Here is a 12372-nt window from a genome sequence, read left to right as displayed (position 1 = left end):
TAAATAACACCATTTGGACTTTGGCGGGACTTCAAATACTTGCAGAAAATAACTAAATGAAACAAATATTACTATAATTTAAAATTACATTTAAATACTCTATTTACATATATATTGCTTTGTTATAATTAATAAATATACGCAATTTTATATTCTTATTTAAATCGTAATTTTGCAGTTTACTTGACCACTGTTAGTGGCAAAACGTTATGTTAACGCTATCATCAAATTATTCTTCATATTTGCAGAACTTGTAGGCCATGACGCGCTATTTCATTCTATTCGAATCAAATAGACAAATATTTTGCTTTTTGTTTTATTCAAATCGGTTAAGCCGTTTTCGGGAAAATTCAATTTTTGTGATTATTGCCAAACTAATATTACCATGGTGGCAACACACCCTTTATGAACTTGGTGGCAACTCTGGAACATAACGGAATAGTGCTGTATGTTCTACTAAACAACAAGTTCTGCACAAGTGATTTATAAAGTTAAAAGTTTATAAAGTGAGAGTAAACAAAATATTAAAAATGCCACCTAAATTGATGTCCACCAAATCGTAAGTACATACAGTACATATGTATAATATGTACATCCGGTGCGCACTTTAAGTGCAGTAGCATACATACATATATGTATATATGTATATGCATGTATATATATGCATGTATATATATGAATATGCAGTGGCGATTTTGTGACAATGCAGCGGCCATTCCGGGAAAATATAAATTGATTGGAAAAGTGTGTGTTCAAAGTGAATAATATTGTTTTACATTTTCAATGTCATAAATATATATTCGAAGTGTTAAAGTATTGTAAATATATATACACATATATGTCGGAGCAAGTTCAGTAATTTGAATTGCGCGCCTAAGTCTAGAATTGCACACCTGAGTCCTGAGGCGAATTGTGTAGTGTTGCAAAAGGCGAGAGCCTTTGTATACTGTACAACACTAGAAAAAGTGAGACGACAGCATATGCGGTTGTCAGTGTGTCTCAGTGTAAGGTTGATAGAATGAGACCACAATAGAACCCGTATGGGTGTGAGTGTGGTAGTACAGAGAACTGAAATCGTTCAGTTGGATTGTGAAATAGTAAGAGATCAACACACGCTGAGCCTCGCTTCACTATTTTTAGCGATAATAATAAAAAGATGGCTGAAATAAACCCACAGACGCAACCAACAAACGATGAAGCAATTGATGCTTCTACAAGACGCAACCAACAAACGATGAAGCAATTGATGCTTCTACATCAGAAGTGGGATGTAACTCCGGATCTACAGTATTTGCGGATCAGTTTCGTGCCTTGATGGAACAGCAAAATCGAAGTTTTATGCTACTAGCAAACACGTTACGGCGTTTCGAGAGCCTCTTCAAAGTAACGGCATCGTTTTGCTGAAATTTAATTCGGACGTCTCTGGAGCAGATGCAATTCAGTGGTGCGCGACTGTGGACATCATTTTGAGCGAAAAACCGTTGGAAGGCAGTGCATTAATAATGGCATTAACGCAGTCTCTTGAAGGAAGCGCTTCACAGTGGCTATCGCAGATCTGCTACCCTGGAATCACATGGCAGCAGTTTATGCAGTTGTTCGAGCAGCGGTATGAAAATACTGAGACACCGGCGGCCGCAATTCTCAACCTGTTGGGTAGCCAACCAAATGCTGGCGAGAGTCTTGCCGTTTATGCGAGCCGAAAAATGACGTCACTTGTCACAAAATGGCGTGATATGGAAAAAGAAGAAATTGCCGCATCTGTGGTACTGGGGCATCTAGCACATCATGACCATAGATTGCAGCGCGTAGCATACACAGCAAGTATTCACACCAAACGCGAGCTGCAGTCTGAGCTGCAAGTGTTTTCATTAGACAAAAAGCGATCCAACTTCTCGCACGAGGAGCCGAGTGCTAAGCGTTTTAAATCATCTGCAGTTAATTGCCACTCCTGTGGTCAGTTTGGTCACAAAAGGCAGAATGCAGAGTGAGGAAGCAGTCATCTACTGGGGAGAATTATGGAGATAATCGAGGGATGTCACATCGTGCCAAGACCACCATAATATGCTACCGTTGCAACGAAGCGGGACATATTTCTACTCAATGTCCAAAGAGAACTGTTGGAAAAGAATCTGGATCGCGCACACATAAGCGAGTTGAGATGTGTGTGGTGGAAGAACCAAAAGCATTCATGATGCAACGAGGTGAGAAGTTTCCGATTACTTTTGATTCCGGAGCAGAATGCTCTTTGGCTAAAGAGAGCACATCGCATAAGTTGACCGGAAAAAGAATTAATAATGTCGTATCGTTAAGTGGTATAGGTAATGCTAATTTAGTGAGTACTATACAAATTTTAAGTAATGTAATGATTAATGGAAATTGTATTGAAGTAATGTTTCATGTAGTTAACGACGATTGTATGAAAAACGATATTGTAATCGGGCGTGAAACCTTAGCCCAGGGATATTCAGCAGTAGTATCAAGTCAAGGAGTAGAGTTTGTTAAAGACAAAACAATTAACGTTTGTGCAGTAACTGACAAAGAATTTGACTTTGATAAAGTAGAAACCGATTTGTATGATGCAAAGAAAGACCAATTAATACAGTTATTGAAAAAGTACTCAAAGTCGTTTATTCGGGGAACCCCCTCTTACTCGAATAAGTACTGGAGAAATGACTATTCGTCTTAGTGACCCGACCAAGACGGTCCAAAGACGCCCGTACCGATTCAGCCCCAATGAAAGAGAATTATTAAGAGCAAAAGTTCAAGAGTTGATTGAGAATAATGTAATTAGAGTTAGTTGTTCACCTTATGCCAGTCCCGCATTGTTAGTCAAAAAGAAGAATGGATCTGTTAGGCTCTGTGTATATTATCGTGAATTAAATAGAAACACAATCGCTGATAAGTTTCCATTACCTCTAATATCTGATCAGATAAGTAGATTGAAAGGAGCAAAGTATTTCACTTGTTTGGACATGGCGTGCGGATATTATCAGGTTCCATTACACACTGACTCCATCGAATACACGGCTTTTGTGACTCCAGACGGCCAGTTTGAGTTTCTGTCAATGCCGGTAGGTTTAAAAAATGCGCCTTCGGTTTTTTCAAAGAGCCATAATGAAAGCTTTAGGTGAGTTAGCGTATTCTTACGTTGTCGTTTATATGGACGATATAATGATTATGGCATCCACTAAAGAAGAGGCACTGGAGAGATTAGAAACTGTTTTAAAGGTTTTGACAGAATCAGGTTTTTCATTTAATGGGGAAAAATGTTCATTTATGAGGAAAACCGTACAGTATTTAGGATACGAAGTACAGGCTGGGGAAATCCGCCCCAATTTACGTAAGATTGAGGCCCTAAGTGCATTGCCACCACCCAAGTCCATTACTACGTTAAGGCAATTTATAGGATTGGCCTCGTATTTTCGCCAGTTCGTATCAGGATTTTCTCAGTTAATGAAACCTCTGTATTCTCTCACTTCTGAGAAAAATAAATTTGTCTGGAAAAATGAACATGAGGTAATACGTAAACAAATTATAAGCATTCTCACAAGTAAGCCAGTTTTATCGATATTCGATCCACAATACCATATAGAACTCCATACGGATGCAAGTGCCATCGGTTATGGAGCCATACTCTTGCATCGAATAGAAAACAAACCATATGTTGTAGAATACTTCAGTAAGACTACTAGTCTTTGTGAGTCAAAGTACACATCGTATGAGTTAGAAACTCTCGCGGTTATCAATGCCGTTAAACACTTTAAACATTATCCGCATGGAAGAAGGTTTGTTCTTTTTACAGACTGTAATTCGTTGAAGGCGTCCAGAACACAAATTGAATTATCTGCTAGAGTATACCGTTGGTGGGCATTTCTTCAAGCTTTTGACTTTGACATACTGTATCGAGAAGGGAAGCGCATGGCTCATGTAGATTTTCTGTCAAGAAATCCTTTGCCTAACATGAATAAACAACGACAAAACAAGGTTGTTGAAAAGCGTGTAGAACTGGTGACCATTACAGAAAGCTGGATTCAAGCAGAACAGCAGCGTGATCAGGAAACTTTGTCTATAGTAAAAAAATTGAAGGAAGGTGGACTAACCGACGATTTAGCTGCAACCTACGAGATGAGGGCAAACGTGTTATACAGAAAAATTCAAAGACATTCTAGAACTCGTTGCCTGCCAGTTGTTCCTCGAGCGTTTAGGTGGTCAATTATCAATCAGGTTCATGAGTCTATTTTGCACTTAGGCTGGGAAACCCTTGGAACCCTTGATAAGGTTTATGAGCATTATTGGTTTGTTGGAATGTCAAAGTACGTAAGAAAATTTGTTGATAATTGTATAACCTGTAGGGTGACAAAATCAGCGTCAGGAAAAATTCAAGCTGAATTACATTCAATACCAAAAGTCAGTATACCGTGGCACACGTTGCATATGGATGTAACCGGAAAACTAAGCGGCAAAAATGACCGTAAAGAATACATCATAGTTCAGATTGATGGCTTTACAAAATATGTTCATTTGTATCACACATTCAAACTAGATGTAAACAATTGTATAGACGCGTTGAAATCATCAATTGCTTTGTTTGGTGTGCCTACTCGTGTAGTGGCTGACCAAGGCAGAAGCTTTACCGAAGTGAAGTTTGTAGAGTTCTGTAGCTCTCAAAAAATACAGCTTCATTTAATAGCAACTGGTGCTAGTCGCGCCAATGGTCAGGTGGAAAGGGTGATGAGTACTTTGAAAGATTTGTTGACAGTTGTGGAATCTAGTGAACGGTCATGGCAGGACTCTTTGGGAGAAGTGCAATTATCATTGAATTGTACAGTAAATCGAGTTACGAAATCAAGTCCTTTAGAACTATTAATTGGCAAGTGCTCACGACCACTGGGTCTGGTTCCTATTTGTGACGAGGAGAGCGAGGTAGATTTAGACAAACAAAGAACAGAAGCTGTAAAGAATATGCAAAGTGCAGCACAATATGACAAAATAAGATTCGATAAGGGCAAAGCAAAAGTAGTCAAGTTTAGTGAAGGGGATTATGTCTTACTCAAAAATAATGAGCGACAACAAACGAAGTTAGATCCAAAGTTTCGTGGACCCTTTATTGTGACAGAAGTTTTAGACGGCGATCGGTACAACTTACGGTCTATTACAAGTAAGAGACAGTACAAGTATCCCCACGAGAGTTTACGCAAAATGGCGGAAGGGCAGGTACCAAGCGAGCTAGATATAGATGGGGATGAAGTGAGTTCATCTGATGAAGCGGTTGAAGACCAATGTGGCATTGGTGAGAGTGCAACGGGCGAAACAGACCGTAGAAACTAGTGTGGCACTAGTGAAATGTAAGACCAGTGTGGCACTGGTAAGAAAATCAGTTGAAACAGACTGTATTGGCTAGTGTGGCACTAGTGGAATGGAAGACCAGTGTGGCACTGGTGTATTATAATGTGTTGTCAATGCTACGTGGTGGTACCTGGCCCGGAGGTTAAGAAATGAAAAAGGAGAAAATGTTACGTAAAGAAAAAGTTGAAGGAAAAGAGAGAAAGAATTTCAAGTTAAGAACGAAGATGTGTAAGATTTTGCCTTAAGAGAAATGAAAATTTATAATTGATAAAGAATTTAAGTTTGTTAAATAAAGTTTGAATCGAATGATGGCTTGCTTCTCTTTGATATTACACGAGGACGTGTAAGTTGTCAGGATGGCCGTGTCGGAGCAAGTTCAGTAATTTGAATTGCGCGCCTAAGTCTAGAATTGCACGCCTGAGTCCTGAGGCGAATTGTGTAGTGTTGCAAAAGACGAGAGCCTTTGTATACTGTACAACACTAGAAAAAGTGAGACGACAGCATATGCGGTTGTCAGTGTGTCTCAGTGTAAGGTTGATAGAATGAGACCACAATAGAACCCGTATGGGTGTGAGTGTGGTAGTGCAGAGAACTGAAATCGTTCAGTTGGATTGTGAAATAGTAAGAGATCAACACACGCTGAGCCTCGCTTCACTATTTTTAGCGATAATAATAAAAAGATGGCGGAAATAAACCCACAGACGCAACCAACAAACGATGAAGCAATTGATGCTTCTACATATACATATGTATATATAGATATAAAATTATTATTATTCACTTTGCAACACATTTTTTCTTAATATCTGAAAAGTCCCTGTACTTAAAGCATCCCTGTATTTAATACAAGTAATAATTTCAGAGTCGATGGCCTTAGTAGCTAGCATTTCCTTCTTTTATTATTTTGTATAATAAGTAACATGTAAATAAATAAATAATTTCAATGTTTCCTTTGCATTTATAGCAACTATGGATATAAGGATGCTGTACAGGAGGCACTTTCCGAGGGACTTTCGACGTTGGATTACCAAATATTGTTGGACAAACTGAATGCCAATCAGAAGCGAGTGGTTCCATTTGGCAACACTAGCAAAACTCGTTATACCTTGCTAAAGTGCTTCCAACGTGTAAGTATTAAAAATTTGAATTTAATATACTATATGTAAATATTTGCAGATTATTTCAATTCTAATTTGAATTTTTATATAGTTCCAGGCAAAATCCAATGATGTCACTGATGGAGTCTATGAGTCTACTGACATTTCCATTGAGCCGGCAGACGAAACATTGATAGAAGCCAATTTGAAATGTTTTCGAAAAGAGTGCCACAGTGGAAATGAAAGTTTGAATCGATCGGTCCTCCTAGTTGACAATTTGAATAGCCCACGTGCAATGTTTTCAAAATGCAATTATGAGGACTGTAAATTTAAGGTGATCGATTTTAAAAATATATATTCATTATTAACTAACCATTTCTCTGCTTCAAAAAGTATAGAGCACATGAATAGAGAAGTTTACAGCTCTCATAATAATGCGTGTGTTTTATACTTTAAGAAGCTTATAATTAATAAGTTAAATTTTGTAGCGTATGGTTATTGTAAGGATCCATCTTGCAATAGCTTTATATTTAAAGGGTCTTTTGATGGGGTGGTTAAAGTTTTAACAAGTAGTCTTAAAATAACACATAATAAGTATTTAAAAAAAACAAACGCAGTGCAGGGCTGTGAACAGATTTATGGAAAGAGCCTCCATAAAAAACTGTACTGCGTTTGAATATAGAGTTAAAAAAAATAAACAAGTTAAATATAAAAATATATTTTTACATATGGATGCCACAGGAAATGTAGTGCAGCCTTTGCACTTTGTAAAGAAGAGAATATTTTTGTATTCATTAGTAGCCCATATCCCTCCATATTGTATTCCCAGTAGCTCATGCAATACTTTCGAATCATACATCGTACGACATTGGAAGATTTTTGTGCGAGTTACGGGAGTCTTGTTTAAAAAAATCGATTCAAATGGCCTATTTGCAGTAGAATAATAACTGATGTTAGTTTTGCTATTATTGGGGCCATTTTAAAAGAGTTTAATAATCTTGAGATTGTAAATTATAATGCAATTTGTTTTAATTATGTATATAATAATAGTTCAACTTTTCCTAATGTTTGTGTTCCGTTTTGTACAAGTTACTTTTGCAAAATTATGTGCCGTAATATTGATGAAATAGTTGGTTTGCACAACATTGAATTAAGAACATTTTTAAGAAATTGCTTAGGTTACGCCTATTCGATTGACAACGTGCTAGAATTAGAAAAATGGTTCAAGAATCTTGCAAACATTCTTCTTTCTCCATGTATTAATAAGATAGTTGATAACGCCAAAGCTTATTTTATAAATTACCGTAACGATACATTTTTTTTTTTAAATTTTAATGAACAATTTTTTGCCCAAACACCATTAAATGATAAAGTAACTGATATAACACTAAATTCAATAACTTTGGCAAGTCCGTTTCGTAAAAAATTTGAAACCATTTACATTGAAGTCATTAATAATTTAAATAAATTTAATACATCTTAAGCGAACAATATTTTTTACTGTCCGAAAATGTTAGAGTTCATTTTAAAAGAGTATATTGTATATGTTCCCTTCTGGACTAATATTATTGGAATATTTATTGATTCATCTGGCAAAAGACCAAGCAATGGGCAAATTGAATAGTTTTTTAAAGTAGTTTAGCATAGTATTATTAAACCGAATAATAAGAAGTGGATAAAATTGGGCCGCTTTATTCGGAAAATGGAGGAATGCTCTGTTTCCGTCATGAAGCAGCTTCAACTTTCTCTCTCTTCCCACGACCAACTAACTAACGTAACTATCATTAGACCAAAAAAATAATAAACTTAGAATTAACGAAAGTAAATATTAAAATGAAATGGCTGATAAGCGAAAGCTCTCTCGACATATTGAAAGATGGCAAAAGCCAGCTTTGAAGAAGCTTAAAGTGGGAATGTTTAAAAATGATTTTTCCACTTTGGAAAAATTCCATGACTCTAAAGGCAAAGATTGGATGGCAAAAATCCTCTGCTGAACCCTCCCCGAGGTTGCTGGCTGGGTATGATCTGTATTACCTCATTGTCAACAGGTAGCAGATCTCTACTATACGTCGATATTTCAGGAACTGCAGATCCTAGCTGAGGACTCTGTTCCTTATCTTTCGGGCATCTGTCTGAAGATAAGTAGCAGAATCCATGGTACGAGGTGTCTGGCGGTCAGACTGAAAACGCTATGGGGGCTCCCAAGAACAAAATTAGCCAAAAATGGCACAATTCAACCCGGGCTGGGATGTCAGCCCAAACGTCGGTGGAACGCGTGACTGCTACCACCGGCGGGCACGGGGGGGAGAGATCCTCTCTGCGTGTCGCCAGCGGTCACACCTCTGAGGCGGCGGGAGCAGGCCGTATCAGTTGTAACAACACTGCCACCAAAAATTCGAGGTTGGTGCGCGCGGGTGCTGTTGTCTTAACCGACACAGACCAAAAGAGCGCTGCGCCAACTTCTACGGTAGAGGGGGAACGTCTTCCTCTTCAGTCACCCCTGCCTATCGCCAGCACCTCCAAGGTTGCGCAGCGGGGCACGGGGGGCTGAAGGAGAAGGCCAAAAATAAGGCGGCGACCCGCATTCACGCAAGACTTAGTGGCGTAGCAAACCTATCCGTCAAGGACCAGGAGAGGCTTGCCTGGGCCAACACGTGGATGCGGGAAAAGCAACTTAGCCCCTTTCCAAAAGACACTAAAGTGCAGACCGGTTCTACCGGCCCTGCCAACAAGAAGGTGGAGTCCATGGCAAACAAGCGCCAACGGTCCGCTGAGAGTCCCAAGCAAGGGGCCCCAGTGAGCAAGAGGCTGCGAGCACCTGGCTCCACCAACACGGACTCGAACAAGACGAGACAGAGAGCAACGGTTGCTGAAACTGCCTGGCGGCATCTCGCCGTTGCTCTCATAGACAGAGGGGACCCTAACCGGAAAATGTCTGCAGAGCGGTGGCGGTTGACCCATAGTAAGCTGGTCGACGCACTGTTTGTCAGGATGGAGAATGTCCCAGACAGTCCAATGCCTACATTCGAAGGCACTGGCTGGATGAATGGTGTCAAGATCCTGACATGCAAGGACGACCCAACATTGCAGTGGCTGCAAGCGACCGTACCCAAGCTGGACGGACTGTGGGAGGGGGCCAAGCTGGACGTGGTGGACAGGAATAATATTCCGTCCATGCCGAAGGCGAAAGTCCTTTTCCCAATAGTTGTTCAGGGCGAGCGGGCGCTTCAGCTGCTTAAAAAGCAGAACCCGGCCATACCGACGAGTGATTGGTCCGTGCTGAAGGTTGATGAACCTTTACCCAGTGGTGGGCAGCACGTGATCATTCAGATCAACAAGGAGGCCGAGGATCTGCTATACAAGCGCAATGGGAAGATGGCGTGGGGCTTAGGGAGCGTGTAGCTTCGCCTCAAAAAACGTCATCCCAACGACAATGACACACACACGCTGAGATCAGGGGAGGTTGAAGCAGATCTCGGTCTTGAGAGCGTGACCGACGCCACCCAGCACCTCAGCTTAACTGACAAGACGGAGGAGGTGGGGAAGGAACTGTCCATGCAGACGGGCCTCCCCGCGAGTTTGCTAACCTCTAATGAGTGTGCTGCAACTCAACCTCCATAAATCCAAAACGGCTTCGGTGGAGCTACTCCTTGCCCTGGAGGAAGTGTCCGCCTACGCGGCTTTGGTCCAAGAACCGTGGATAGCGTCGGGCAACACGGTGGCTGGGCTGAAGTCGCCTAAGTATGATTTGTACGTCACGACATTGGTAAGTAGATCGAGAACCATCCTTGTAAAGAAGGGGCTAAAAGCTCATCTACTACCTAATTACAGCAATGACGATCTAACCGTGGTGGTGCTGGAGAGCCGTGAAGGATGTTTGCTGCTGGCATCCTGCTATACGGCCCACGACAAGCCGGCTCCACCTGACGAGCTGCGGAGGCTGGTGGACATGGTCTGCTCCTCCAATAAGCATATTATAATCGGAACGGACGCCAACGCCACCATAGCGTCTGGGGAAGTTCCGACATTAACGACAGGGGTGAGTCAGTTCTTGATTTTATCCTTAACCATAAGCTTAGACTAGCCAACAGAGGTGAGGTATCTACCTATGTAGGTCCCACCTCTAGTAATGTGCTGGACTTAACGATTGCGACTGAGTGTACCAATGTAGAAGAGTGGAGGGTCCTGGATAGACCCTCCTTCTCGGATCACAAGTACATTCAATTCACCATTCCTTTTAACAGGGTACCTGCGGCTGAGCCGTTCAGAAATCCCCGTAACACGAACTGGGCGAAATTCTCTAGCCTTGTTTCAAAGTCTCTTGGTCCACCAGGTAGCATCAACTCGGTACAGGACCTAGAAACTACTGTCAATGTCCTCTCAGCAGGACTACTTTCAGCGTTTCGCCAATCTTGTAGGCTCTCAAGACCGACGAGAAGATCGAAGCCACCCTGGTGGAACCCAGATCTCTCATCGCTACGTGGGGAGCTTACTAGCATGTTTCAACTTGCTAAGAAGGCGGACAACGAATACGTCTGGGACGAGTACAGGTCTCTCCTGAAGTCGTACGAGAAGATGATCCGATCATCCAAAAGGTCTTCATGGAGAACCTTTTGCTCGGACCTGGATAATATCAAAGACACCTCCAGAGTGAGGAAGCTGCTGTCCAAGCAGGCTTCCAGTCCTAGTCAGCTCAAGTCGGGCGATGGAGCGTGGACGGAGAGTAGTGCTGAAACTCTTGAAGCACTGCTCTCAACTCATTTCCCGGGATGTATTGGAATAGAGACAGTGACTGGCAGCTCTTTCCTAGTCTCCCAGTTATGAGACCCCCTGCCGGTCTAATTACAGATAACAAAATAATTTGGGCTATCGACTCCTTTGCGAAGGTCAGGTCGCCCGGTCTCGATGGACTTTCGCCAGCAATGCTGCAAGCCAGCAAGCCCACGATTGTTCCGTGGCTATCGGGTATCTATTCGGCGTGCCTCGCATGGGGTCATATCCCTACTCTTTGGAGGACCTCGAAAGTCATTTTTCTGCCCAAGGCGGGCAAATGCAGTCATGTGGTTCCTAATGACTTCCGGCCTATCAGCCTAACCTCTTTCGTGCTAAAAACATTGGAAAAGCTACTTGATTTGCACATCAGAAGCAACTCAATGCATCTGTTGTCCCCAAATCAGCATAAGTACACAAAGGGCAAGTCCATTGAGACTGCTCTCCATGCTCTAGTAGCCTCCATCGAAAAAGCAGACCACTATAAAGAATATGCCTTGGGTGCATTTCTTGACATTTCAGGCGCCTTCAATAACGTCACCACTGACGCTATTATGAAGGGCCTTACCTCAGTTAACACGGCACCAGCGATCCACAGGTGGGTCAACCGCCTTCTTTGTGACAGGCTGGTGGTGGCTACGTGGGGCGATGCGGCCATTACAAAGGTAGTGCGAGGTGGCACTCCCCAAGGTGGGGTTCTCTCGCCTCTCCTTTGGAATTTGGTCGTAAGTAGCCTACTTCTAAAATTTACTAGACGGGCCTCCAAGTTAATTGCCTATGCTGACGACATAAGCATTTTGATAACTGGGAAATGCCCAACCACCCTTAGTTCCGTAATGGAACTTACTTTGCGGGAAGATAAAGCATGGGCCGAATCAGCCGGGCTTAGCATTAACGCGGACAAAACGGACCTTATCCTCTTCACGAAGAGGTATAAGGTACCTGCGTGGTCCCCTCCCAAATAGGCCGCACTATGCTAATGCCTATTTGGCATGTAATTGTAATTTGTGCTATTCTACTAAAATTCGATTTTCTCGAAAACGCATAGCACGATTTGAATAAAACAAATTGCAAAGCATTCGAATTTTTTATGTTTATATTATAGCAATGCGCGCCTTCTCAGACAAAGTCTAGGAGGGCGTATAATCGAAAAATGTAA

The 12372-nt window shown here is 41.6% G+C and overlaps 1 protein-coding gene across 1 annotated transcript; it reads left to right on the top strand.

Annotated features, from left to right (window-relative positions):
* Positions 1-434: 434 nt before the first annotated feature.
* On the top strand, positions 435-12347 carry LOC133849740 (uncharacterized). Its single transcript, XM_062285834.1, has 4 exons — positions 435-559; positions 6311-6473; positions 6556-6835; positions 12319-12347. The coding sequence occupies exons 1-4, from the start codon at positions 531-533 to the stop codon at positions 12345-12347; spliced, it is 501 nt and encodes a 166-aa protein (XP_062141818.1). The 5' UTR covers positions 435-530.
* The last annotated feature ends 25 nt before the right edge of the window (positions 12348-12372 follow it).

The sequence above is a fragment of the Drosophila sulfurigaster genome, unplaced genomic scaffold (genome assembly GCF_023558435.1).
Source record: "Drosophila sulfurigaster albostrigata strain 15112-1811.04 unplaced genomic scaffold, ASM2355843v2 contig_289_pilon, whole genome shotgun sequence".
NCBI classification, from domain to species: Eukaryota; Metazoa; Arthropoda; class Insecta; order Diptera; family Drosophilidae; genus Drosophila; species Drosophila sulfurigaster.
Note: the sequence above shows the minus strand (reverse complement) of the source record. Positions and strands in the feature narration are given on the sequence as shown.